The sequence below is a fragment of the Filicampus tigris genome, chromosome 17 (genome assembly GCF_054856515.1).
Source record: "Filicampus tigris isolate MCC_2025a chromosome 17, RoL_Ftig_1.0, whole genome shotgun sequence".
Classification (NCBI taxonomy): domain Eukaryota; kingdom Metazoa; phylum Chordata; class Actinopteri; order Syngnathiformes; family Syngnathidae; genus Filicampus; species Filicampus tigris.
The window spans coordinates 15,343,265-15,366,409 of record NC_141233.1 but is presented as its reverse complement, the minus strand read 5'-3'; the positions used below and the strand labels follow the sequence as shown (position 1 = coordinate 15,366,409).

Sequence of the window (23,145 nt, the reverse complement as noted above, 5' to 3'; positions counted from 1 at the left end):
TAGTGTCCCACATGATTTATTAATTTTTTTTTAAAAAGTGTTTTTCATTTCCAAATATCCAGCGATGCATCAAGTGTTCATCAGCGTTCTTTCCATGTGGGAGCCCCCCACACAAGTCCCACCTCAGCGGACCGCACCGCGCCGCGGGATGGGACCCTTTGGTCAGCCCACCGGCAGCTAGCGTGACTACGGATGGCAGTTTCTCGCCTTTGGAGCTCAGAGATGCGCTTTACTTCCTACTTTAGAGGAGGGACTTGACCAGCGCCACCATGTGGTCCACGCCGCACGCTACATCCACCACTTGACCGGGAACAGTCACCTGAACACAACAGAGACACTTACATTAGACTTACTAGTTTTTTTTTCCTTTACTAAAGTGTGTATTCGAGAATTTTTTTTAAATTCTATTTTATTGTATTTTTCAAATTCAGTGAACATGTTTTATTCAAATACATAATTGGTTAAAAAGTATAAATACATTATAAATGATACAATATATTATTATATATATATTTTGTATTCCTTTTATTTTGTTATTGGTTTGTCGCAAAGAAAAATGTAAAGTAAAAAAACTTTATCTACACATTAAATTTAACAAATGTAATTTATGAAAAGGTAAATAAATTATGGATTTAAAAAAAGAGAATTACTTTGTTCCAATTCAACTAGTTAACTTAAATGTATTGTTGTTTACTTATTCTGTATTGATTAATCTCATTAATTAGCCTAATTATTTATTCTAAATCGTAAAAAAAAGTGAAATAAGCAATGTTACCAATTATATTAAAAGGCTATTTTAGGAAACAATTGGTACATTAATTATAAATAATACATTTAAAAAAGAGCATGATTTTTTTATTTTTTCACTCAAAAGAAACCATTTATTTTGATGCATTAATTTAGCCATTTTTCCAATTGTATTTATTAATTTTGAATTAACTTATAACATTAATCTGTTATATTATTTTACGTAAATAATAAAATAGTAAAAATAAGCAAATTTACATATAATGCACACTCTATTTTATTTATTGATTTCATTCATTATAGTAAATTAAGAACTAAAAAAAATCCAATTTGAATGAATAATTATAATTGCCTTATTAATCTATTTTACATGTTTTGTACATTTCCTTTATGTTTTCTTTTTCTCCAATTTCTTTCTTCCTTTATTCTTTATTTATTTTGACACCTCATGCCCCCCTGTACCCCGGCCCCTCCCTTACTCGCCACGGGAAGTACTGGTCATCCTTCTTCCCAATACCCAAACACCCTCGGAGGTTCTTCCCCCACACGAAGAGCTCGCCACGATCTGCAACCACCCAAAAAACATCAAGTGAGCGGTTCATCCTCGTTGAGGCGTCACTTTGTAGGGAGCCCCGATTTACCCGTGACGGCGGCGAAGTGCGCGAGGCCGCATTGGAGCTTGGTGACGGCAACAGAGGGGTTAAATTCTGAGCGTCCGAAAAGTGCCGGGGGGATCATCTCGGGGGAGCAGGACTCCGACAGCGAGGGGCCTTTGCCCAAAATACCGTAGCCCCAAACAAACACCTCGCCTCGCTCTGGAGAAAAAAAAAAAAAAAGAATGCGGTATACAAAAACGACAAAATGCAATTGGTGGAGAAATTGCATGCGAGTGCGTAAGACACTGAACTGAAATATTGTGAAGTGAATTTAAGAAATGTAGACTGTAAGGCTTTGAATCGGTAAAAAATATATATATCTTTTTTTTAGTTTGGACGGACTAACCGTTGAGGACAGCCACCTGCGTGCCTCCGCATGCAGCCTGCACCACCCGACCGCAGCCTGGCAGAGGCAACCGACGAGGGGAGTTGATCTGGAGAGCAAAGGAGTAACCATGACGGGCAGGTGCCAAAGTGCCCCGCTTGACTAAGACCATGATAGAACACAATAGTAACAATTGATAACTCAGATGGTCAAATCTATCATGACAAAAATATATCACTTAAGGGCAGAACTACTCGTGCCCCAAATTCTGCCTAGCAACAAGTGAAAGTGTGAAATAAAATCTGAGAACAAATGAACTCTAGATACTGTAGATGTTGTGCCTCACAAAAGATTTTTTGGAGCCCGCAAATTCTGCCTAGCAACAAGTCACAGACGTTATGAATAAAAAATATTTCCGGCAATATGGTCGGGCTCACCTGGGTGGTGTCTGTGACGGAGGCCAGCTGAAGGTATTCAGAGTTTCCCCATCCGTACAGCTGTCCGTCCGTGGACACGGCCAGGCTGCAGTCTGCGTACGTGCTCACCTGCTGGACCTTCACGCCTGACAGCTCCCCCAGCACTTCAGTGGGGGTGGGGCACACCTTGTGGTGCCCCAGACCTGCAAGCACCGACATCCCGTCCTCAATATGAGACAATGTGCATTCATTTATGCATATTTATGTATATTACACAAACTGACCCGTTTGTCCGTCAGCTCCCCACCCACAGGCATAGACCCGCCCCGCCTCCGTCAGGAAAAGGCTGTGGTCCTGTCCGCACGCCACCTGCACCACGCGGCCATCCAAGCCCTCCACTTTGTGAATCATGTGACTGCCACTGTCGAGGTACGACTAAACGTCAGCTTTGAAACACATTGCTATTGAGTGTGGAGCGTGCTACGAGAAACGACTACACACCTGTACACTTCGTCTTCTACGATATGTCTCCCACATTGGCCGTAAGCGTTGTTGCCCATGCTGAACACTGAGAGGGACGTGCATTCAAGACGACGAGGACATTTTAAACCCAATAAGAGACATTTAAAAGCATCGTTGTATTTAAGTAGGACACTCATTCCATTTAAAGTGTCATGAATATTCATTTACATCTAAATATCTGACCTCATTGACAACATCTGGATGCTAATTAACACACACACACACACACACACACACAGGGTCGTGACTGACCCCCTTCACGATCGGTGAGCACGAGTGCGTGTGCGCGTCCACATGACACCTGCGTCACACATGTTTTCTGCGGTTCTTGGAGAGGAAGCTGTACAGGCGATGGCTCCAACACGTAATCGTAACTGTGATCTGAACACACAAAATGGACGACGCTGTCACCATATGAGGGATTCTGACTCAAATTTGACTCCTGTTCCTTATCGACTGCGGAAAAAAATAAAACATTTTTTTTTTTAAACCCATGCCAGTGATGTGCTCAGCAGACAAACTTCCCATAGCTCGACATCATGTTGTTCTACTTCTTTAACAGCCAACTCACTGAGTATTAATCAACAGCGACTTCAACAGGCCAGCAGAGAATTTTTCTTTTTTGAATTTAAATTGTAGTTGTATAATAAATAAAACACAAATGATCAAATAAATTCAGACCTAACGAACGGTGCTATTGCCTAGATGGGCTGCTGTAGAACTATAGAAATGAATACAAACTATAATGTATAAAATAACCGGAATATTCTGAACAAAATTATTACCTAACAATTAAAACAATACAGTGAAAAACAAAATTACATATTTCCAAAATAAATAATCCAGGAAATATAATCATAATTTTGAAAATACATTTTTAAATTGCAATATTTTATAGAATTTATTTGAAGCATAAAATTATTTGTACCATCTAAAATAAATCATATATTTATACAACTAAAATGAATAATGCAATAATACTCTACTACTAATCTTACGTCGGCTGCGCTGTGTGCGTTGAAAGCCGAGCTGCGAGTCCTTGTTGAGGCCGGCGCCCCACAGCTTGGTTACGTCTTTGGTGGAGGACGCCAGGAGGGTGAAGCCGTAACCGCAGGCGGCAGACGAGATCTAACAAAAAAATTATTTACTCAACTGCAGCTGGGGCCGGGTAACGTTTGTGTGTTCCTACCCGGTCTTCCGTCTCCAGCCTGTAAGGCGTGAGCTGATATTTGCGTGGCTTCTTCCTGCCGCTGTCGGGGAGCACGAAGCTGGGAATGCCCAGCGCTCCCGTGAAACTGAAGCCCCACACGAACACTTTGTGGCTGGGCTTCTTGTGCTGACCCACGTACTGGAAGATCGGACCGCCGGCGCCATCTTTCTCCCGTGGGTTCGAGGCGCTGCTGAAAGCCGCGCGGCTGCAACAGTGGTCTTTGAGTGAAGAGAGGAGGCGCCGTCGAGCATGTGGAAGAGCCATAATGCTGAAAAGCAACACATCAATGAACAACAACAATGTTCTGAATCAGTGTGACCTGCTTCATATTTAATCATTTAAATATATTTTTTAAAAATCACATGATTTTTTAAAAACTATTCATTAAGTTTAAAAAAAAAAAACATAACATGCACACACACACTCACGGAGTCACAAATAGCCAACACAATATAAAACCACATTCATACTCACGATCTTACACACGCCGAGCCCCCCAAAAGAGCCCCCCCGCCGCACACACCCACACACAATTTTGCTCTTTCCTTCCGTAACGTTTCAATTTAACTTCAAGTGGGGGGCTATTAAATCAAACTGTTTTAATATATCATTTTTTCTGAACAGATCTTAAAGGACTCTAAACGACGCGGTGACAGCATGCCAGCAGAAAGCTAAAGCTCAGCTAGAACGTTTTGTGGTTCTTTGACACAAATACTCGCACACGGTAGACGTACCTTCCACCATTCGTGTGTTTAAGTCAGAAAAAAAAATGAAGAGATTAAAGTTTCCAATGTCATTCTCGCGTGTTTATTTATGCCGGCAGCTTCAACGCGGAAAGGAAATGTTTTTACTTCCGCTGTACGTTCATCTTCGTCTTCTTTGTCATCGAGTCGTGATGGACAGAGGCGCACTTGTACGCCGTCTAACGCATTGCTATGTAACTGCACAATTATACACACATTATACACATTATACATTCAAAAATATTTTTAATCCAGTAAGGTAATTCTTTTTATTAACTAACTAAGAAATTGATTTGATTAAAAAAATTAAACAGGGGGAAGGTGTCGGACCTAGTCAGCAATCAGGTGGTCATCTCATGTGAGCTGGGCTCCACAAAGCGTGCGAGTCTGCAAGCAGACAAACAGAGACAGTAATCCTTTAATAGGATCACCTTTTGGAACGAATAAGGCAGGCAAGGAGATGTGTGCAGCACAAGGTCCTTCCTGCCAGAAATATGATGATCTTCAAGCATTCTGATGCAACTTTATGATGGAACCTAACAGTTGGTGTCATGGTAAGAGTCTTATAACTTGATCATAAATATCCTTCAATGTACACGTCTAATTGGAGTGTCAGTTTCTGGCATGAGCGGCCAACTGTTGAACATTTGTCTAAAAACCTTTCAAGCGAAATACAACTGAACTGTACTTGGGAAGTGACTCTTTCAGATACCACTAGAGGAAGCTTGTGTACCATACTTTGAGATGTACTCTTTTGGGGTTGTGCTACATTGATGCCATTAAACCGCCATGTTAACGTTGAAATTTGTAACCATTCCAGTGAGTTGATGATGGATGCGGCGGCGGCGGCGGCGCTGCTGGAGGTTCTGTGCAGCCTGGCGGGCTGGTTGGGTCTCTACGCGTTGCTGTGCTGGGTCTCGCCTCAACGCGGGCCCGAGTGGAACTGTCGACTGGTCACGCTGACGCACGGCGTCGCCATCGTGATGCTGACGGCCTACGTTGTCTTCGTGGACGGACCCTGGCCCCTCACACATGCAGGTTAGTCTGGTTTGTCACATTTCCCATGGGGATTCATTTTTTGAAAGTTTTGGTGATTGCCTGGAGATTTGGGTGTAATTTGTACAAAAGTTGGTATAATTTGAGACATAAGTATAAGTATGCAAACTGCTTACCATGAGTGGCCACTTATCACAAGGCAGAATTTGTCTTCAATTGGTCATGTGTTGCCAGGCAGAACTCAGTCTTCCCAAGGGGACACTTGTTGCTAGGCTAAAATGACTTCTTCCTTCTAATTGTCATTGATGAGCAGAATTCCATTTTTCCTTGAGTGTCCACATATTACAAGGCAGAACTTATTTTTATTCACGTTGCCAAGCAGAATTCCTTTTTCCTGGAGTGGACTTTTCCTTGACTGGCCGTTACCAACGAACTTATCCTTGAGTGGCCACTTGTTGCTAAGTAGAATGAACCTTTCCTTGAATGGACACTCATCACAAGGCTGAATTTGACTTCATATGGTCATGTGTTGCCAGGCAGAATTCATTCTTCCCGGAGTGGCCACTTGTTGCTCGGCAGAAACAATTTTTTCCTCGACCGGCTATTGTTGCTAGGCAGAATTAACTTGATTCCGAGTGGCCAGTTGCTAAGCAGAAATTCAAGTGGCATTACAAGGACTGAGGTGTGTCATATGCGTTCATTTAGCTGACGTGTCATTCCCAGGTAGCGAGAACACATCTCTGCAGACGTCTGCGCTGTGCGTCTGCCTGGGCTACTTCCTGTTCGACATGGCCTGGTGCGTACGCTTCGGCAGCGAGGGCGCCGTCATGCTGGGCCACCACGCCGCCAGCATCGTGGGCATCCTGCTGGCGCTGCTGACGGGCGTGTCGGCGTGCGAGACGTGCGGCGTCATCTTCGGCAGCGAGCTCACCAACCCTCTGCTGCAGGCCCGCTGGTTCCTGCGCCGGCTGGGCCGCTACAACAGCCTGCTGGGCGACGCCGTCGACCTGCTCTTCATCTTCCTCTTCGCCACCGTGCGGGTGGGCGTGGGCGGCGCCATGTTCTACTGCGAGCTGACCTCGCCCAGGACCTCCGTGGTGATGAAGCTGGGTGGCGTGGTTATGTACGGTCTGGCGTGGGTGTTCATGGTGGACATCGCCAGGTTCGGATACAAGAAAAGTCAGATGAGGTACAAACAGTGGCAAGAGAAGCGGAAATATTCCGACGTGGACGGACATCATGTCGACAATTAAAGGTAAAAATAGAAATGACCAAAAGGTTTCCCCATTTTTTCTCATTAAAGCACAATACAAACATTTTAGTTTTGTTTTTTTTTTTTCCTGGTAGGTTATAACAGAACAGATTATCGGCATTTCAATGGGGCCAGATGATTTATGATACAATCGTGGAAGAATTAAACTCATCTCTCATGGTGCCATGTGTTAAGTAAATACAAATAAAATAAGGACGTGAAAGTAATGTTTTAATTCAATAACTTAGAAGAGAAATAAAAAAAACATAACATTATTTAACAAGTAGTAGTGTTGTACAGTCACAGTGGGCACTCATTAAAATCATTTAAAATCCCTGACGCAGAAAATAACAATGCTTTGCTGTCCAATAAAAAGCATGTACAGTACCTCCAGTTTTTTTCCCCTCCAAATCTAAAGAACAAAGTCATTTTTGCATTTTCTTCTGGGGAAGGGGTGAAAAGTCAAACAAAACAAGGTAACAATTGTCACCATTTTAGTCCTTCTTGGCTTGCTTGTCCTTGCGCCTCCGGCGCGCCTCAACCATAATTTGGAGCAGCGCCAGCAGAAGGGGCACACCGATGGGCACGAAGAGCGGGATGTAGATGGCAAACTTCTGGTCGTTGGGGAAATAGAGTAGGTGCAGCAGCGACGGGTCGAAGAAGGCCCGCTCCGACGCCAGGATGGCCTCCTTGCTGTACTGCAGGGCGAAGGCCAAGTTGCCCGACTCCAGCTCGGCCGTCGCCAGCTGCAGCGACGCCACGGCGCTCGATACCTGCACGAAACACCGACCAAGAAAGTTGGATAGGTTTTTTTCGTTTACAGAAAACAAAAACAAAAAAAAAAAAAAAGATACGTTGGGCAAAATTATTGCATTCTTATGAGAATAAAGTTATCAGTTTTCGATTAAAAAAAAAAAAGTCATAGTCAGAGAAAGTCAAGATACTTTTTAGGTTATTTCTGACGCTTTCTTGAAAATTTATCTTTTTATGACTTTAAAAACATTTTCCCTTCAATATAAACTTTTTTTTTATAAACAAATCCCATTTGCACCCCCCCCACAAAAAAACGTGTTTCCGTGAGTTTTTTTAAAAATGTTTATATATAAACATACCCTATTCTCGAACAACATACAGTATTTTTTTCTTCAAAAATGTGCACGTTTCATAGAGAAATAATCCAAGTTATTTCTGGAGAAGCAGCCTTTTTTTCTCCAAAATTTGGTTTTCTTCAGAAAATGGACTTTCCTCTGGAAAATATAGCACGCGCGCACTACGGTCTGACCTGTTGCGCAATGTTGTCGTTGATGACGATGCTGTCGATCTGGTCCAGCAGCTGCGCCAGCGACGTGATGGTGGTGGTCGCCGTGGCGACGTTCTCCACACTGCGACTCCACATGAGCCGGTCCAGCTCCCAGTCCGATAGGCCCGAGCTGCCGGGCGGCGCCACAAGAAACCCGGCGCGGGGCGCCAAGGCGTGCACTCCCAGTAACAGACTGTGGGGGGTGGGGGCTTTATTTGATGAAGTCACACACAAACACAGTCATTTGTTTTAAGACGCGAGATGTTACCGTAGCTGTGAGAGGAAGACGCCCATCACTTCAGCCATGTTGATGTAGACGTCAAAAGCCTCTGAATTCGGTCCATAGATGCCAACCACATTATAGACCTAGGAAAACAGACGGATATCAATCCCTGCACACAACATCGTGGCGCATTTGGAGGGAATGCACATACAATTACAATAAAGTCAGACACATTTCTGAATAAAAAGTTTAACAAGTCTTACTTTCCAGATGAAAAGTAAAATGCTTGAGATTGAGATAAAAGTTGTGCAATTTTGAGATTAAAAAAAAAAAATTCTATTTGAGTAAAAAAAAAGTTGTATGAATTTTAGGTTGAAAATTTTGAGGGAAAGTGCAAAAGTTTACAAGAATAAAGCTGTAATTTCTTTGGATAATAAGGTCTAAAGTTTACAGCACAAAAGGCTTGTGTAGAATGGAGTTAATGTATATGCATATTTTCGACAATAAATTGTATATTTAAGGGGAAAAGGGATACAATTTTAATAAAGTTGTACATTTAGTTGTTAAAAAGTAGGATCTTTTTCCTGAAAAAGTTGAATATTATCAAGTAAAAAAAAAAAAAAAAAAAAAGTTGTGTATTTGAGGTGAAAAGTCTAATCATCAGACTCTCACCATGATTCCGCCCCATCGCGGCGAGTGAAAAGCATTTGAGGCGAGCTGTCGCTTCTGGTGATCGAGGATGCGCAGCGGCGAGTGTTGTGGGTCGGGCACGTACAGCAGGAAGTTGAGCAGCGGGTTGGACGAGGCGGCGTTGGAGCCTGACCGCCCAAGGAAGTAACAACAAAAACTGTCATTTCGACGCACTCCGAAGAAACGATTTGAAGCCAAGCGAGCGAGCAGTCGTCGAGTTACCCAGTCGAGCCTCCACGGGGTTGATGACGTGGGCGAGGCTCTCGGCGCTCAGTGTGTAGGCGCCGTGGCCGGCGTCGAATTGGGCGTTGACACCCAGCATGGAGTAGTGCAGCATCTACCAACGCGAGGAGCACGTTACAAAGTCACTCCAATAACAACTGATTACAAAAATAAACGTTTTGATTACTACCTTCGATGCTAAATTTAATCACATTCAATCACTTAAAAAAAACAGAATTTTGTGTGTATTTTTCTCTCTGTTTTTGAGCTAAATATTCAAGGTAAAATATTCTGCCTGTAATTCATTTCTTGATTGAGGGACCCAAAAAACTATTTTTAAATTAATTGGCCGATTAATTGGTTATTGGACTTTGATTCTGCCAAACATCGGCCTTAAAAAAAAAAAAAAAAAATCAGTTGGGCACCTGCGAGTCAACACTAAAGTTGGCCACAGGGCTTAGTTTGGAGAGCAGGGGTTGGACGTAGGTGCGTACGGCTCCCTCGATGTCCCAATGCAGGCGGTGCAACTTGGGATCAGGATTCAGCAGGCTGAAAGTGATGTCATAACCTAAAAACAGTTGGCAAACAGCAATCATTGCAGCCCAATTTTGCCTGGAAACAATTTATGGCAAAGATCACATGACCAAGGATTTTTTTTTTCTTTCCTTTTTTCTTTTTTTCTTTTTTTAATTATATGGGTTGTGTGGATAAAGTGTGCAGTGCTAACCCGGACTGGACTTGAAGGCTCTCATGCTGTCAGCTTTGCTCTGTGGGCTTCCCGGGCTGAGTCGCACCCTGTTGCTGAGGGCGACCATGATGTCGTCGTGGCTGAACGACATCACCTGCAGCACCTCCCTCACCCGCGGCTCCACGGCGGCCAGCACTTGATCCAGCGTCTTGGCCGCCTTCTTCTCGGCGCCCATGCGCAGCAGGGCCGTCCGCCGCTGGCCCACGTACACGTTCACGTCCTGTTAGCAGCAGGGACGCGTTTTCTTCTTGAAAATGTAGGACTTTTGTCGTAAAAATATATGACTTTCTTTCTTGAATATTGCTTCAATTTTTGCTTCAATGTATACGTTTTTTTTTTTTTCCTCCAAAGAACACAAGATTATACTTTTTTCTCCACATGTTCCACATGAACATCTGGTCATATAGAAGTTAAATTTGAACCTGAGGCAGCAGCGAAGAAGATTCTGGGATTACGTACACCACCAAAGAGCCACATGGAATCTCGCTGAGTGTGTGCAGGGAAAGATCGGTTGCTACAACAAGAGGAGACAAACCCAAAAATAAATAAAGAGAAAATACGTTAGATTCCAAAGACGACTCGATGCGAGCAAGTGAGGCAAGCAAATCGTGAGACTGACCAGCAGCAGTGGGCTGGCTAAGGGCGTCCTCCTCCATGATGGTCGCTGTGCGATAACGTGTCTCATATCTGTAAGTCAAAGAAGTCTCTCCTGGAAAATAATTTTAAAAAATGAAATATTAAACGACTTTGTCAATACTTTTAAATACAGTGGTACCGCGACTACAATTTTTTTCAAAACTTTTTCGTGAGTTGCGAGCAGAAATCTTGCAGCAGTTTGGCAGATGAAACCAGGTAACTGCCTCAGAAACGTTTGCTAGCACACAACGCAAAACATGAGCTAGTTAAATTAGCATCAATGTTGCAGTAGTTATCCCTTCAAACAAATTATATTTGAGCACAAACCGTGTAGGCACATCTGTGTTATACTGCCCCCTCGTGGCCTGAGCAGACACCAGAGGGAGGCCCATTGAATTAAACCATGAAAGTACTAATTATTTATTCTTTACATTGAACAAATTAAACTCCAGTTATTTCAGTTAAATTTAAAATGAGCATTCGGGATGATGTTGGAAAATATGAAGTCGTGAGATTCAATTTAAAAAAATCATTAGAATCTTCCAATTAATAAAAAAATCATATTCTAAGTGAATATTTAACACAATCAATTAACCCAAAAATATTACAAAAATTTACACATATTTTAGGCCTCACTTAAAAAAACATACTAAATAGAGATATTGTGCAACAATATTTTATGCATAGTGTATATTTGTACTGAGAGTGCGACTTCACTGAAAACGAATTAATGGCTATGGAAATTATTCAAAAAAAAAAACTTGACACAATAAGATAAAAATAGTCATTCATCTACATCAACACACTAAACCATTTTACTCATGCTCGGACTTGATTACATTACAATGGATTGTAAAATGAACTTACGTTTTTAGGTCAAAGAGATTTTTGTTATTATTAAAGGAAAAAGCGGTGAAGAGGCGTCTTATTAACTCACCCTCAATGTCGAGGTCCTCATCCTGTGTGTGTGTCACGGGGATCTTCTTCTGCTGTTCGGGTGTCAACGTCCCGCGTGCAAACACCACCTCCACGTCAGCGCTCAGAAGCAGCTGCAACCGCGTCCAGGAGAAGAAAATGGCTCGTTTTGAAAGGCGGAACAATTCGGAGGAAGAGGAAGACCACAAATGCTGACCTGCAGCTCAGCCAGCTCTTGAATCTGAGCCACGGGCAACCAGGCACGGTACGTGGTGGTGGACCGCCACCATAGGGGGATCCCCACAAGGATGACCACAGCCGCGATGGATAGGGTGGCGAGCTGTGCACGTCTTCTCTCTGAAAAACGAACAAAATTATATGTTTATCTAGTTTTTGATTGAAAGAAATCTCACTTGGTATAATAGCGTATATAAGCCACAAGATGGCAGCAAAGCACTTGAAATGAAGATCATAAAGCATCAACGCTATGCACCTAGCATGTAGAAAACATGAACCCATGTTACATAAGACTGTAACGAGACTCTGCCAGATGGGGCTAAAGTAAAAACGTAATAGCTTTGAAGTGGCCACAAAAAGAGTGATGAATTTCAGCAAACACCTGAAAAAAGAAATAATCTGCTAATATGTGAATTTGAGAATCCCAAACCCTGAATGCAGAGGTTCCCTGTAATGATTTTGAGAAATTCATTTTGGTTAAGTTGTCAGAATGATTTTTTTTTTTTTTTTTTTTTTTTTAGCAACTTCATACATAAAAGCGTATCCCCGCTTATATGTAGTGCTTGCATCAACAACAAAGAGTGGAGCTAGTTTACAACAGCAGGGCCAGTGTTGACAAATTAGTGACTTTACTTGAACAACGTACAGTCAGGCGCTTTATAGTTGCTTTTTTATTGAAAGGAGAATATTTATTTCCATTATATTCTGTAGAAGTTGATGAAAGTTAATAAAGACAATCGCATAAAAGAGCAAAAACAAGGAGTAAAGCTTGCCTTCAACAATGTAATTGTCAGTTGCTTTGTAGTTTGAAGGGAGAACCAAGTATTAAAATTTGGAATAGGATTTCCGTCAAAAAAACAAACAAACAAACAAACAAACAAACGGAGATTTGATTTTAAAGCCAAGTTAACCAGCAAGTTATTAATTATAGCATGATATAAAAAAGGCAGCTTTTAGGTTCTATCGTTTCCCTCAGTGCTAGCTAACAGCAACCAAGCCGAGATTTCATCAAAGCGCAAACGTCAGAGAAAGTGTTTAGTCACCGACAGAACGTAATATCAAATATGATGTAAATTATTAAACTCCGACGAAGTGGCATTATTAACTGAACATGGAAGACGAACACTGACTAGAAAAAAACAGAGCACTGCTCTGCAAGTACTCACCCACTTCCGCGGACGCCATCTCTACAAATGAATGGGAGCGTGGCGTCACACGTCACGTGCTCAAGTTAGTGATGTCACTGGCTGAAGCTAATCACGACACCTCACGACAGTTTACGGCCAAAAATTGCCCGTTATATTTATATATATTTTTAATTTAAAAACAATATATAGGATATTTTTTACACATGGATACTATTATTTTTCAATACAAAGATATAGGGAACAAATATATTTTAATGTCATTACTATACCTGGCTATCTTTTTAAGTCTTGTAAAATTTACAAGACTTTACAATGTAAATGATTTTTCAGTTACTTTGTTTTGTAAAAACAGTTGGTTTAACAATTTAAATGACAACTACTAGTACATATTTTAGTCACGCATAGTAAAAAAACAACAACTACTGTATACGCTTTTTAAAATTTGGGGCATGTTCTATTGATTTTGTGGGAAAAAACACTAGATTTTAATTTCACAGACATTACAAAAATGTGTTTTTGTATTTTAAAAATATCTAATAGATTTTTCCATTTTTAGCTGAAAAAAATACAACTTCAGCTTAATTGCAGATTCCAATTGCAGAACATTCGCATTATCATTTGTACTGCAATATTTGCAATGAGTAATGATCCCATCCATTTCACTTATAGGACATGATGATTACTCAGGCAAATGAATTGGCCTTTACCGTGTGGAGTTGCAACTACACAAACATATAATGAAAAACACATTGGAAAAATAGAAGCAGACGTACTACCTTTTGTTTAATATAGTTTATTTGTTTTCACTATTTGACACAGCGAGTGCTTCAAGAACAATATTAACAACACAAACGTCACAGTTGATCCAATACAGCAGTGAGTGATTCCCCACAAATCATTCATCATAATGAACTTCTTTCCAATCCTGGGGGGAGGGGAAGACACACAATATTGACAGCTTCACACAAACGTATACATTAAAACTGTGCAATTTAAAGCTAATGTGGACACACACGCACGCACACACACACACACAAAGTCGATTGATTAGTGGCGGCTTGGAAGTGGAGTCCCTTGCATCTTTTCAGACTAACCGTCACCTCCTCGATGTCACCTTGTTGACTGCTTGGTCCCACAAACATGCTAAACAAGGAGACAAAAAGCCTATATTTCTTTTTATTAAATATTTTTGTTTTTTTTTGGTCCTACCTCCAAAATACTTCCAACTGTTTTGATTTGTTTGATCAGAAAAATACAGCAGTTCCCTTTCAGTGTGCTCCTTCTCTGCTTTTAAACACTTAATGTTTTAATCACCGTAATGGAGTTCAGTAGACAGCGCAGGCCAGTGACGCATGAATGGAGGAAGTGTGTGGGGAGGAAGGGTTTAAGGTTTTAATAGCAGAGCAGAGATATAAGACTAACTAGGTCACATGGTTGCTTTTTAGTAGGCGTGGTTGGCCACGTAGAGGGACTTTCCGGCCGCGCCGCCGCTGCCGGAGGACTCGTACTTGCCCAGGGCAGCCAAGCCGTTTGCCTGAAAAGCAAGAAATGAAATGTGGTAAAAGACCTTGAAAAGTGAATTCATAAAAAGTCACCAGCTGTAGAGCGCCTCGTTGTCGGCTGTGAGTGCACACATGTCACGGAGACAGAAGGCGGAAGAGCGAGATAAGTTAAAGCAACATGTCAGTTTTCGATGATTATGGCGGCGCCATGTGGACAAAAGCGGTAGTGTTTTACAAACGTCAACCACATTTCCCATGCGTGCCAGTGCTTAGTGTCGTGAAATCCTGAGCCATCCTTATAGCGAAAGGAGGACGTGAGTATGGCGTAAAGCAATTCAGGACATTTGTATTTTTTTTGTGCGCTAGGGTTGATCCCACCCTCCTCAAAGTTGCTTTGTGCCAGTAAAAACGATACAGACTCCCTCAGGGCATGAAGTCTCATTCAACTACTTTACTTGTTTCATCAAAAGAGTTGTGAATTTTTTTTTTATTAAGATTGATTTCTTGCCCAGTGCTGCTTTAAAAGTCAGCATGTAATTGAAACCAACTCTACCCAAATTGTATTCAATCCAGTAAATAACAAGGAATTAAAAATTGACTTTATACGGATTTCAATTGGCCAAAAGTGGTCACAATAGAGTCGAAAAACGCAATGTAAACGGTACATTATTGTTATATTTAAAGAGCTGAAATTGGACATGACAAAATCAGAAAAAAGAAAATCCACACCCTTGGGAAGTTTGATCACATTTACATTTTTACACAGCTGAAGTAAAGTAAAAGTTTTTGTGAGCTGCCCATTTCTGAGAATGTCATCTACCTCAGCGCGCTTGATGAACTCCTCTGTGGCGGCCTTCTCGTTGCTCATCTCCCCTCGCCATGCCTGCAGTGCCGAGGCCTGCAGGGCGCGGCCGTAGGAGAAGGTGAGCGCCCAGGGCTTGGCCAGGGGGCAGGTATTGATGGCGTTGAGGTTGACGCTGGCCTCCTCCTCGGACTGGCCGCCCGACAGGAAAGTGACGCCTAAAGGACGACAAATAGTGAGCGGCGAGGCCTAGGCGGCGGGAACGATGCAACATCGGCCTCGGTCTCACCTGTGACGGCGGGGGGTACGGTGCGACGCAGGGCGGTGACGGTCGCCATGGCGATCTCCTCGCCGCTGTACTTGCTGGGGCAGGCGTGTCCGGCGGTGACCATGTTGGGCTTGAGCAGTGTGCCCTCCAGGTAGACGTGGTGGTCTGACAGAGCCTTGTACACGGCGGCGAGGACCTAGAGGTGGACGGACGCGCGTGTTCAGGCACATCAAAGACTTTGGTACGCATAGATTAGGGGTGTGCATGTCGCCAATAAAACACACCTCGGTGTACTGTATGGGGTGAGATACGCATCAAGGAAAGTACATTTTAAAATATGATCTGATTCCATCTAGTATGTTTATTTCTTTGCTTAAAATCAAAATCGATTTTCCGATTCAAATCGGGTTGGATTACCTTCTCTGTGACGTACTGGCAGCGCTTCAGGTCATGGTCACCATCAGGGAGAATCTCTGGCTCCACAATGGGAACAATGCCGTTCTGCAATTAAAAGCACATGTTACTGGAAATTGCAAGTTGGAATACTCTCGCTTTGAAAACAATTGTCACCATCCAAGACCCACCACACCATTATCTGATCGCGTGAAGCCGCATTGTCTGCATGAACTATCAGTGTGTAAGCGACCGCAACCGTAATGTGACGTTTTACAAATATAAAACCCCCTGGTCCTGTGTGTTTCGTAATGAAAGTGATTGTCGCTCAGCTGCATTATCTAATTTATCTGCGCGGTGCCGCAATGGCTGTGCGAACACAAGCTAATGTAAGCACCAACCTGCTGGCAAATGCTAGCATAGCGTGCTAACACGTTTGCGTTCTCAAAGATGGCCAGCTCAGAGGGCGTGGTCTCGCTGATTTTCAACACGCAGCGCCACTTGGCAAAGTCAGCGCCGTCCTTCTTGTACTGGGCGCAGCGCTCTGACAGCCCGTCCAGACCTGTGACGCAGAGAAGCACTCGCTAAAGGACCGCAAGACGGTTGTTTGGTTTGTCTGTTATGCGCTACCGGTCTCCGCCCCAACCTTGAGTGGTGGTCTCGCCGTTGGTTCCAGCTAGTGGAACAACACCTTTGTCCACCTGCAACAAAAAGTCAGTTTAGCTTAGCATAGAGGTGGGCAAACTCTGCTCAAGGGCTACATTTAATTTTGAAAAAGGACGGGTGGACCAGCTCATTCAAAGAAGTGAAGTGAAAATGTGGATGTAAAATGGTTTATTTTAGAGGTGCAACGATTACTCGACAACTAATCATTATAACATTAATTGATGAATATTTTTGATAATTGTTGAGAGACCTTGTTTGATTTAAAATTGGCTAAATCCTCTGAATTTCAATCTCTAAACAGTAAATATTCTCAAGTAGTCATTCATGAAAGCAGACTTTTTGTCTTTATGCTGAATCAAAATACATTTGCAAACATCGGATTTTACTGTGGAAAATTATGATTTTTGCCTATTTTTTGACTTGTTACAAACCAAATCAGTAACTGAATCTTAATTCACTTGTTTGAGCATTTTCTACATTGGCAATTTTAAATATCATTTTTGAATAAAGGGACGGAAATTAGAACTTTTTCTTAAATCCAATTGATCGACAAAATAATGGACAGATCGATTAAGATAATCGTTTGTTGCAGCCCTAGTTAATTTGATTAATAAAATACAAAAATATATTTACTGTATTACTTAATCCTGTAGTAATTGTAGCATTTTCCACCTAATATTGGTAAAAGAAAATGTAATTGGTTAACTGATTTACTTTAATTCAATCAAAATGAATCAAATTAACCATTTCACATAATTACCATTTTACCTGCTCAAATATGGATATGAAAATAGAAAAAAAAATTAATATCGATGTAAAATTGTCAAATATTAAATATGATTAACGAATCAAAACAGTGTTATATCATTTGTTTGATATTATTTAGAATGAATCATTCAATTATTTAAGAAGATGAATACATTTTTTTAAATTCACAGACTAAATTCCAATTAACCATTTTTAGTTTCAGAAACAGATATGAATGCAACAAATATTATAGGATGCTTGATGGTGGACTGGGTCAAATAACTGTTTTAGATAAATGTAATGAACGGACTGCTCTGGAAACCTGACCTCGTGTTGACACAACAATGTGAGGGTTTGCCTGCGTGTGTGTGTGTGTGTGTGTCCCTAAACATACCGAGTGTGTGTTTCCCTTTACAGGGTCGACCCACAGGAAGACGAAACGGACAACAAGAAAAATATCGCCGGCAGCCATTTTGAGCGCGCACCTTGATGCCGACGACAATGCCGCGGTCCTTGATGAGCTTGGAGAAGGGCGTGCCGTCGTCGGTGCTCTGGTAGAGCGTCTCGTGGAAGAAGATGACGCCGCCGATGCAGCTGTCGATGCGCTCGTCGGCCGTGAACAGCAGCTGGCGGTAGCGCCGGCGGTTCTCCTCCGTGTTGTCCACGCCGATGGGGGTGAAGCGCTTCGCCATGCTGCCTGCAAGCGACGCACACAATCAACAGATGAGGGAACACCTCGCTTTTTTTTTTTTTTTTTTTGGGACGCGCGTTATCCACTTAAGACGAGCCTACAGTGCACTAAAGTAGACTGCATAAAAATGACTCAATACAGTGTACAGTGTAATACAATACAATTTTTCCTTTTATTCTTTGATTACTTTTATGTTCAGCTGAGCTTATTTTCTACTGACAACTTTATTTTCATATATTTTCAACAAGGCTATAAATCTCACTCGCCACAATTGGCATTGCGGTTTAAAATGTTTTATACCTAAACTGCTGTGTCAAATTTTAATATCATCAAGAGGCAATGTATATAAAAAGTTCTTTAATATCCCTACGTCAACTTTTGCAAATCGTGGCCACGCGCACGCAACCGAAGCATACCGGTGGACTCGTCGGCAGCGAGGATGCCCTTGCCGGGGGCCACGATCCTCAGGGCGATGTCCTGCAGCTCCTTCTTCTGGGCAGGAGTCAGTGCGGGGAACTGGTGAGTCATGGTGGCTGAAAACAAACACACAAGACACACACGGGAAGGTCATGCACTTGACCCGCAACAGCTTTAGCTCACTCACCGACCCTACGCGGCAACCCCCAAATCTGGTAAACAACGCAAATGCTTCAAGCGGGGGATTTGCTATTCAAGGAGGCAACTGAATGGAATGTTCTGGCATTCAAATCAAGCCGTTTCACACCCATTTTCACTTCACTGCGGTTCCTCAAAAGGCGACGCTGACACACCGTCTGGTCAGAGACTGAAGGGAGCCGGCAAGCAATCCGGACGTGCTGACGAGCACGCTTTCCATCCCATCATCGCTCCCCTCCCACGGCTTGTCTCCGCTGTAAATAATTGATTACGTAAGAGCTCTGCTGCACAAGCAGACAGAGGTGGAGGCCATTATGTAACAAAACGAGATGCCGCTGGGCTCGCCGCGCTCGCCTCAGCAACGCCGCCAACTGACCGCCTCGTTTTTTTCCCCACAGCCATTCATTCAGTCTTTATTTGCTCTTTTGTTCAAACTGCTTATTCCTTGCCTTTTATTGCCAGGCTACCACAGAAGGAGGTCATTGTCGACAAAGAGGGAATCAATGCAAGCACTATGACATACGGCTGAGCTTCTGCGGCCCCGCTTCGAGATGGCGGCTAGAACGTCACAACAGCCACTGTGAATTAAAGTTTCTTGTAAAACCGAACATCAAAGGAAAAATTGCACGCCGAGTATTTGAACAAAACACACAACAGTGTCAGTTAATGCCAACTCGCAGCGTGAATCGCCATAGACTTACCGATGGAACTAAGATCAATATCGCGGGGAAAAAAAAGACTAATATCACTGCAGCTTAGTTGCAAATCTTCCTGATTTATTGTACACCAGAAGGAGCGGCACAATAGTCATTAACGCATAAAACCATGAGGCAAAAATGGTTGAATTGTTTTCATTCAAACATAATTACATTAAACCTGTATGTATTTACGGATTACAATTGTATGTTTTTCTCATTTAAATAGTACGTTTTAAAAAAAAATGTGGGGGATGTTTTTTGGGTTGCTGGAGCGGATTAATGGCATTTCCATTCGTTGTAATGGGGGAAAAATTTGAGATGTGAGTGATTTGACTTACAAGTATGGTCACGGAACAACTTAAACTCCTAAGTCAAGGTACAACTATAAAACGTCTGCTACACGTTTGAAGAGGCATGTGTCATAAATAGAACAGCTAAAAGTAATCCATGGAGTCAGGACGTAAAAAAAATGTTGTTTTCTTTTTTTTTTTTTTTTTTTTTAACAGTTCTTTTGCATCAAAGCATGAGTAGTTTTACTTAATTCATTGCAGTTTATTATTCAGTGCGGAGCTTCTCGTTTCCCTAACCGGACTGCTCACAGCATGAACATTTGTCTTCCAGTTTGGACTATTTTGCAGTCCAGTAAACTTCCACACCGAGTTCCAGACAGAGGGGCGCATTCATGCGAAGACAATGGGCCGAGCCGCACAAAAAGATCTGTATGCGCCGACGGGTTGACAAAGTGAGTCGGGCCTGGCGGCCGACCAACAGGCCCGGCTTGCCCTGCGTGCTAATCCTCGGCTTAGGGAGCGTTGTGAGGTAACAACACATGCAGGTGAATGTGAAGAGGGTCGGGCCCGCGTGTTTACACTCGATAAAAGGCGAACAAAAGTGCGCCCGGATGGAAGAAACGCACGCTCAGCAAATAGCAGCCATCTTTTGTCAAGGACGGAATAGTGTATGCACAAGCTCAAAAGGGTTGCGAAAATCTTTTGCGATTCCAAACGCAACTGAGACAAAGTTAACAGTGTGGAAATTTCACACTGTGATTACAGAGGACAATATCACTGTTTGCAGTGTTATCGCGTTCTTGCCAAATTTGATGAAAAAGAACATCTTAAAATGGTTAGAAATCAATACGATGACCTTGCACAATAGAAATGAAGAAGGCTAACATCGTGATATTTTCAAATTGTTGAAAATCTTGAGTCGCATTGCACAATCGCCCAAGTCATTTTTAACTGTCACAGTATGAATACAAAATATAAATGCGCTTGCTAAAAAAAACTGGCATTTTTATTTGTCTGTGTAGACTGTCAGTCATCCTGGTCACAGTACTCCACAAAGATTGAATGGAGCTCTTGTTTGTTGATTTTTGTTCTTGTTTTCAGAAGACTTTGAAAAACTACTTCAGCAATTATGCTATCAGGCTAACGGAACATTTTAAAATCCGCCGATATTGGATGGCAAATATCTAAGTTTACTCAAATTTCATTGAAAATGACAGTTAAAAGCTTTCCATCCTACTCTTTTCTGACTGGGGTCTTATTTGGGCAAAATTCCCCAAGTTGAAGTTCCTCTAAAAACGAGCCCTGGAATCCTCCCAAAATGGCGGTCCAAAACCAAATTGCAAACTTGTTCGAGAGATTTTGACCATGCTGATAAAAGAGGAGTGCAGGGGGCGTCCGCAGTGTCACAAGAGGAGGATGGAGGGTGGGGGGGGTCTGTCGGTCGCAGCCTGTTGCACAACAGTTAGCCGCCATTTCTGCACTGCGACATCGACGGTGGTCTGTCTCCCCCTCCTCCCACTGTGACATCATCTTAACAGTCAATAATGTTTGAATTGACAAGAAAAACCTCTGGCAGGGCTCAACAATCGCACACACCTTCTGTATGTCTTTTAAGATGTATGATTTATTTCAAAGTGTTCACGAAATCAATACCTTACGCCAACATAATGGTAGGACCGACATGATCATCCGATTCCGGAGTACGTCTCGTAGCAAAATGGCGTGCAACACATGGTCACGACCAGAGGAGGCGATGCTGAGCAACCAGTCCTCTCATTTGCTGTCTAAAGTTGAACATGGAAATGTATTGCTAAATTAACTAATGGTGTTTAGGGCCTTGTTTTTTGGAGGCAAAGCTACACACAAATAAATCCGAATTCATGACTTCCGAGGGGATGTTTTAAAATGGCCGTCGCCTGCATCGCCATCTTGTCTAGGCAATCGTCAGAAAGGGGAGGTGATTTAATAGCCCCCATGTGCAGTGCAGAGAAGGGTCAGACACAACTTTTCAGTGATTATTATCTTACAGTATCCAACAATTGTGTAAGAATTATTTTGCAAAAATCAATTGGTATGCTCGTAGCTGGTAAGAATTGTGTCATTTGGGAATTTCCCCCCTTAAGAAAATGGGGAGAACAATCTGTTACTGGAACAATTTGTATTTCAAGGGAAAAAAAAACACATTACCAGAATAAATTGATATTTTTTAAGAGAAAATGTTTTTTAGAAAAAGCCATAACATCAACATTTTTTTTGACAAACAGTAATAACATTACCAGAATGCAGATGTATTCTTTAAAGACAAAAGGTCACATTACTATAAGATATATTTTTTTCCAAGAGGAAGAAAAGTCATAATACCGAAATTAAGTCATAGACATAAACATAGAAGAAACGAATACTTCCAAAATAGTCCTACTTTTTACAAGAAAACCTTAACCTCAAATTAACGAGGAAACACATAAGAACCTAAACTTAAATTACTTGGTTAAAATGTGAATAAACAAATCAAATTTCCCGAATTAAATGGTAAATATAATTGCATACATCCTATGAAACAATTATTTCTCAATTCAATCCAATTCTTAATTAAATAGCATTTTTATTGATGCAGTATGGGAAAATCCAGGATGTACAGTTGGCCCCGCCCCCTCTCCACCAAGAATGTCTACGTGCTCGGGAACAGCTACTCGTTCGTGCGCGCACGGACCATCCCTTCTCATGGCCATGAACGCGCACGCACACACTACCGTTCGTATAGCTGGACCAACGCGAGCGAGCACGCGCCTCTAATTTACAACAACGCAACAGGCTACCTCGTCATCCTTGAAGGTCATCCCATTCTTGCCCGAGTGCGATGGAGTACACACACCAAACGCTTGACAGATATTAAATCGTGATGACACAGAGGCAATACATTTTTTTTGGGGGGGGGGGTGAAGGGGGGATTGACAGACGGTTAAGAGCTAAGCTAGGGAAGGCGCAGCATCACGACGGGAGGGAAACAAAATGGCGCTTGAAAGATGTAGTCATATTAGAATGTCTTCTCCTTTACCTGTCTTGTGGGAGGAAGTGCGAAGTGAAGAGGTCCAAGGACAACGATGCCGAGCTTCCGCGGAGAGACCGACTGTGCTGCAGAGCAACGTGACGCTTTACAAAACCCTCGGGGAACCGGGGAGGGGCGGGGCGGAGAGGGCATTGCGTCATAACGGAGGCAGGGCGGTAGGTAGTCCGCATGCGCTGAAGAGCATCGCCAATCAATGGGGATGGGTGGGCAAGTTGACTTCATAAAGCTATGGAAATGAAACCTTTTCAAAATGTAATAAAAACTCTGATCAAATTAACACCAGGCCAATTTAATAGGTAAACCTGCACAATAATTTGTTATATACATATTTAAAAAATGATACGTTTTTATTGTCTCTCAACACGTGTTTTAATGTGGCGTACAACTGCATTGCGTCACAAGCAATGCTGTTCCTTATGT

General features: G+C 42.3%; 4 protein-coding genes across 5 annotated transcripts; 1 reads left to right on the top strand and 3 right to left on the bottom strand.

Annotated features, from left to right (window-relative positions):
- On the bottom strand, nucleotides 1-4,779 carry rcc1l (RCC1 like). Its single transcript, XM_086013191.1, has 11 exons — nucleotides 4,611-4,779; nucleotides 3,856-4,144; nucleotides 3,665-3,794; nucleotides 2,919-3,047; nucleotides 2,646-2,712; nucleotides 2,429-2,565; nucleotides 2,166-2,347; nucleotides 1,750-1,837; nucleotides 1,389-1,562; nucleotides 1,227-1,312; nucleotides 1-319 (listed from the first exon to the last, which is right to left on the bottom strand). The coding sequence occupies exons 2-11, from the start codon at nucleotides 4,138-4,140 to the stop codon at nucleotides 242-244; spliced, it is 1,356 nt and encodes a 451-aa protein (XP_085869317.1). The 5' UTR covers nucleotides 4,141-4,144; nucleotides 4,611-4,779; the 3' UTR covers nucleotides 1-241.
- Nucleotides 4,780-5,050: 271 nt separating this feature from the next.
- On the top strand, nucleotides 5,051-7,254 carry LOC147133606 (TLC domain-containing protein 5-like). 2 transcript variants are annotated; one of them, XM_086013221.1, is made up of 4 exons: nucleotides 5,051-5,173; nucleotides 5,440-5,657; nucleotides 6,339-6,870; nucleotides 6,963-7,254. In XM_086013221.1, exons 2-3 carry the CDS (start codon nucleotides 5,447-5,449, stop codon nucleotides 6,866-6,868), a joined length of 741 nt encoding a protein of 246 aa, XP_085869347.1. In that variant the 5' UTR covers nucleotides 5,051-5,173; nucleotides 5,440-5,446; the 3' UTR covers nucleotides 6,869-6,870; nucleotides 6,963-7,254. The 2 variants fall into 2 exon arrangements, with proteins under 2 accessions (XP_085869347.1, XP_085869346.1); XM_086013220.1 differs by lacking the exon at nucleotides 6,963-7,254 and having other exon boundaries at nucleotides 6,339-6,931.
- On the bottom strand, nucleotides 7,078-13,122 carry pigs (phosphatidylinositol glycan anchor biosynthesis, class S). The gene is made up of 12 exons (XM_086013218.1): nucleotides 13,005-13,122; nucleotides 11,819-11,958; nucleotides 11,624-11,735; nucleotides 10,670-10,759; nucleotides 10,473-10,564; nucleotides 10,030-10,270; nucleotides 9,728-9,870; nucleotides 9,303-9,417; nucleotides 9,063-9,208; nucleotides 8,436-8,533; nucleotides 8,150-8,360; nucleotides 7,078-7,640 (listed from the first exon to the last, which is right to left on the bottom strand). Exons 1-12 carry the CDS (start codon nucleotides 13,021-13,023, stop codon nucleotides 7,362-7,364), a joined length of 1,686 nt encoding a protein of 561 aa, XP_085869344.1. The 5' UTR covers nucleotides 13,024-13,122; the 3' UTR covers nucleotides 7,078-7,361.
- A 641-nt stretch (nucleotides 13,123-13,763) lies between these two features.
- aldocb (aldolase C, fructose-bisphosphate, b) lies at nucleotides 13,764-22,863 on the bottom strand. The gene is made up of 9 exons (XM_086012390.1): nucleotides 22,714-22,863; nucleotides 18,472-18,588; nucleotides 17,850-18,061; nucleotides 16,598-16,652; nucleotides 16,353-16,513; nucleotides 15,976-16,059; nucleotides 15,580-15,754; nucleotides 15,309-15,508; nucleotides 13,764-14,520 (listed from the first exon to the last, which is right to left on the bottom strand). The coding sequence occupies exons 2-9, from the start codon at nucleotides 18,581-18,583 to the stop codon at nucleotides 14,428-14,430; spliced, it is 1,092 nt and encodes a 363-aa protein (XP_085868516.1). The 5' UTR covers nucleotides 18,584-18,588; nucleotides 22,714-22,863; the 3' UTR covers nucleotides 13,764-14,427.
- Between the last annotated feature and the right edge of the window lie 282 nt (nucleotides 22,864-23,145).

Coding starts and splice junctions, on each gene's coding strand:
- rcc1l (XM_086013191.1), bottom strand. CDS start 4,140: ATGGCTCTTCCACATGCTCGACGGCGCCTCCTCTCTTCACTCAAAGAC. Junction 3,795..3,855: donor GGCTGGAGACGGAAGACCGG/GTAGGAACACAC, acceptor TTTTTTTGTTAG/ATCTCGTCTGCCGCCTGCGG. Junction 1,313..1,388: donor GCACTTCGCCGCCGTCACGG/GTAAATCGGGGC, acceptor GGGTGGTTGCAG/ATCGTGGCGAGCTCTTCGTG.
- LOC147133606 (XM_086013221.1), top strand. CDS start 5,447: ATGATGGATGCGGCGGCGGCGGCGGCGCTGCTGGAGGTTCTGTGCAGC. Junction 5,658..6,338: donor CTGGCCCCTCACACATGCAG/GTTAGTCTGGTT, acceptor TGTCATTCCCAG/GTAGCGAGAACACATCTCTG.
- pigs (XM_086013218.1), bottom strand. Junction 11,736..11,818: donor AAGAGCTGGCTGAGCTGCAG/GTCAGCATTTGT, acceptor ACGCGGTTGCAG/CTGCTTCTGAGCGCTGACGT. Junction 9,209..9,302: donor CCCCGTGGAGGCTCGACTGG/GTAACTCGACGA, acceptor TTGGGCGGTCAG/GCTCCAACGCCGCCTCGTCC.
- aldocb (XM_086012390.1), bottom strand. CDS start 18,583: ATGACTCACCAGTTCCCCGCACTGACTCCTGCCCAGAAGAAGGAGCTG. Junction 16,514..16,597: donor CGGCGAGACCACCACTCAAG/GTTGGGGCGGAG, acceptor TCTGCGTCACAG/GTCTGGACGGGCTGTCAGAG. Junction 16,060..16,352: donor ATGCTAGCATTTGCCAGCAG/GTTGGTGCTTAC, acceptor TTTTAATTGCAG/AACGGCATTGTTCCCATTGT.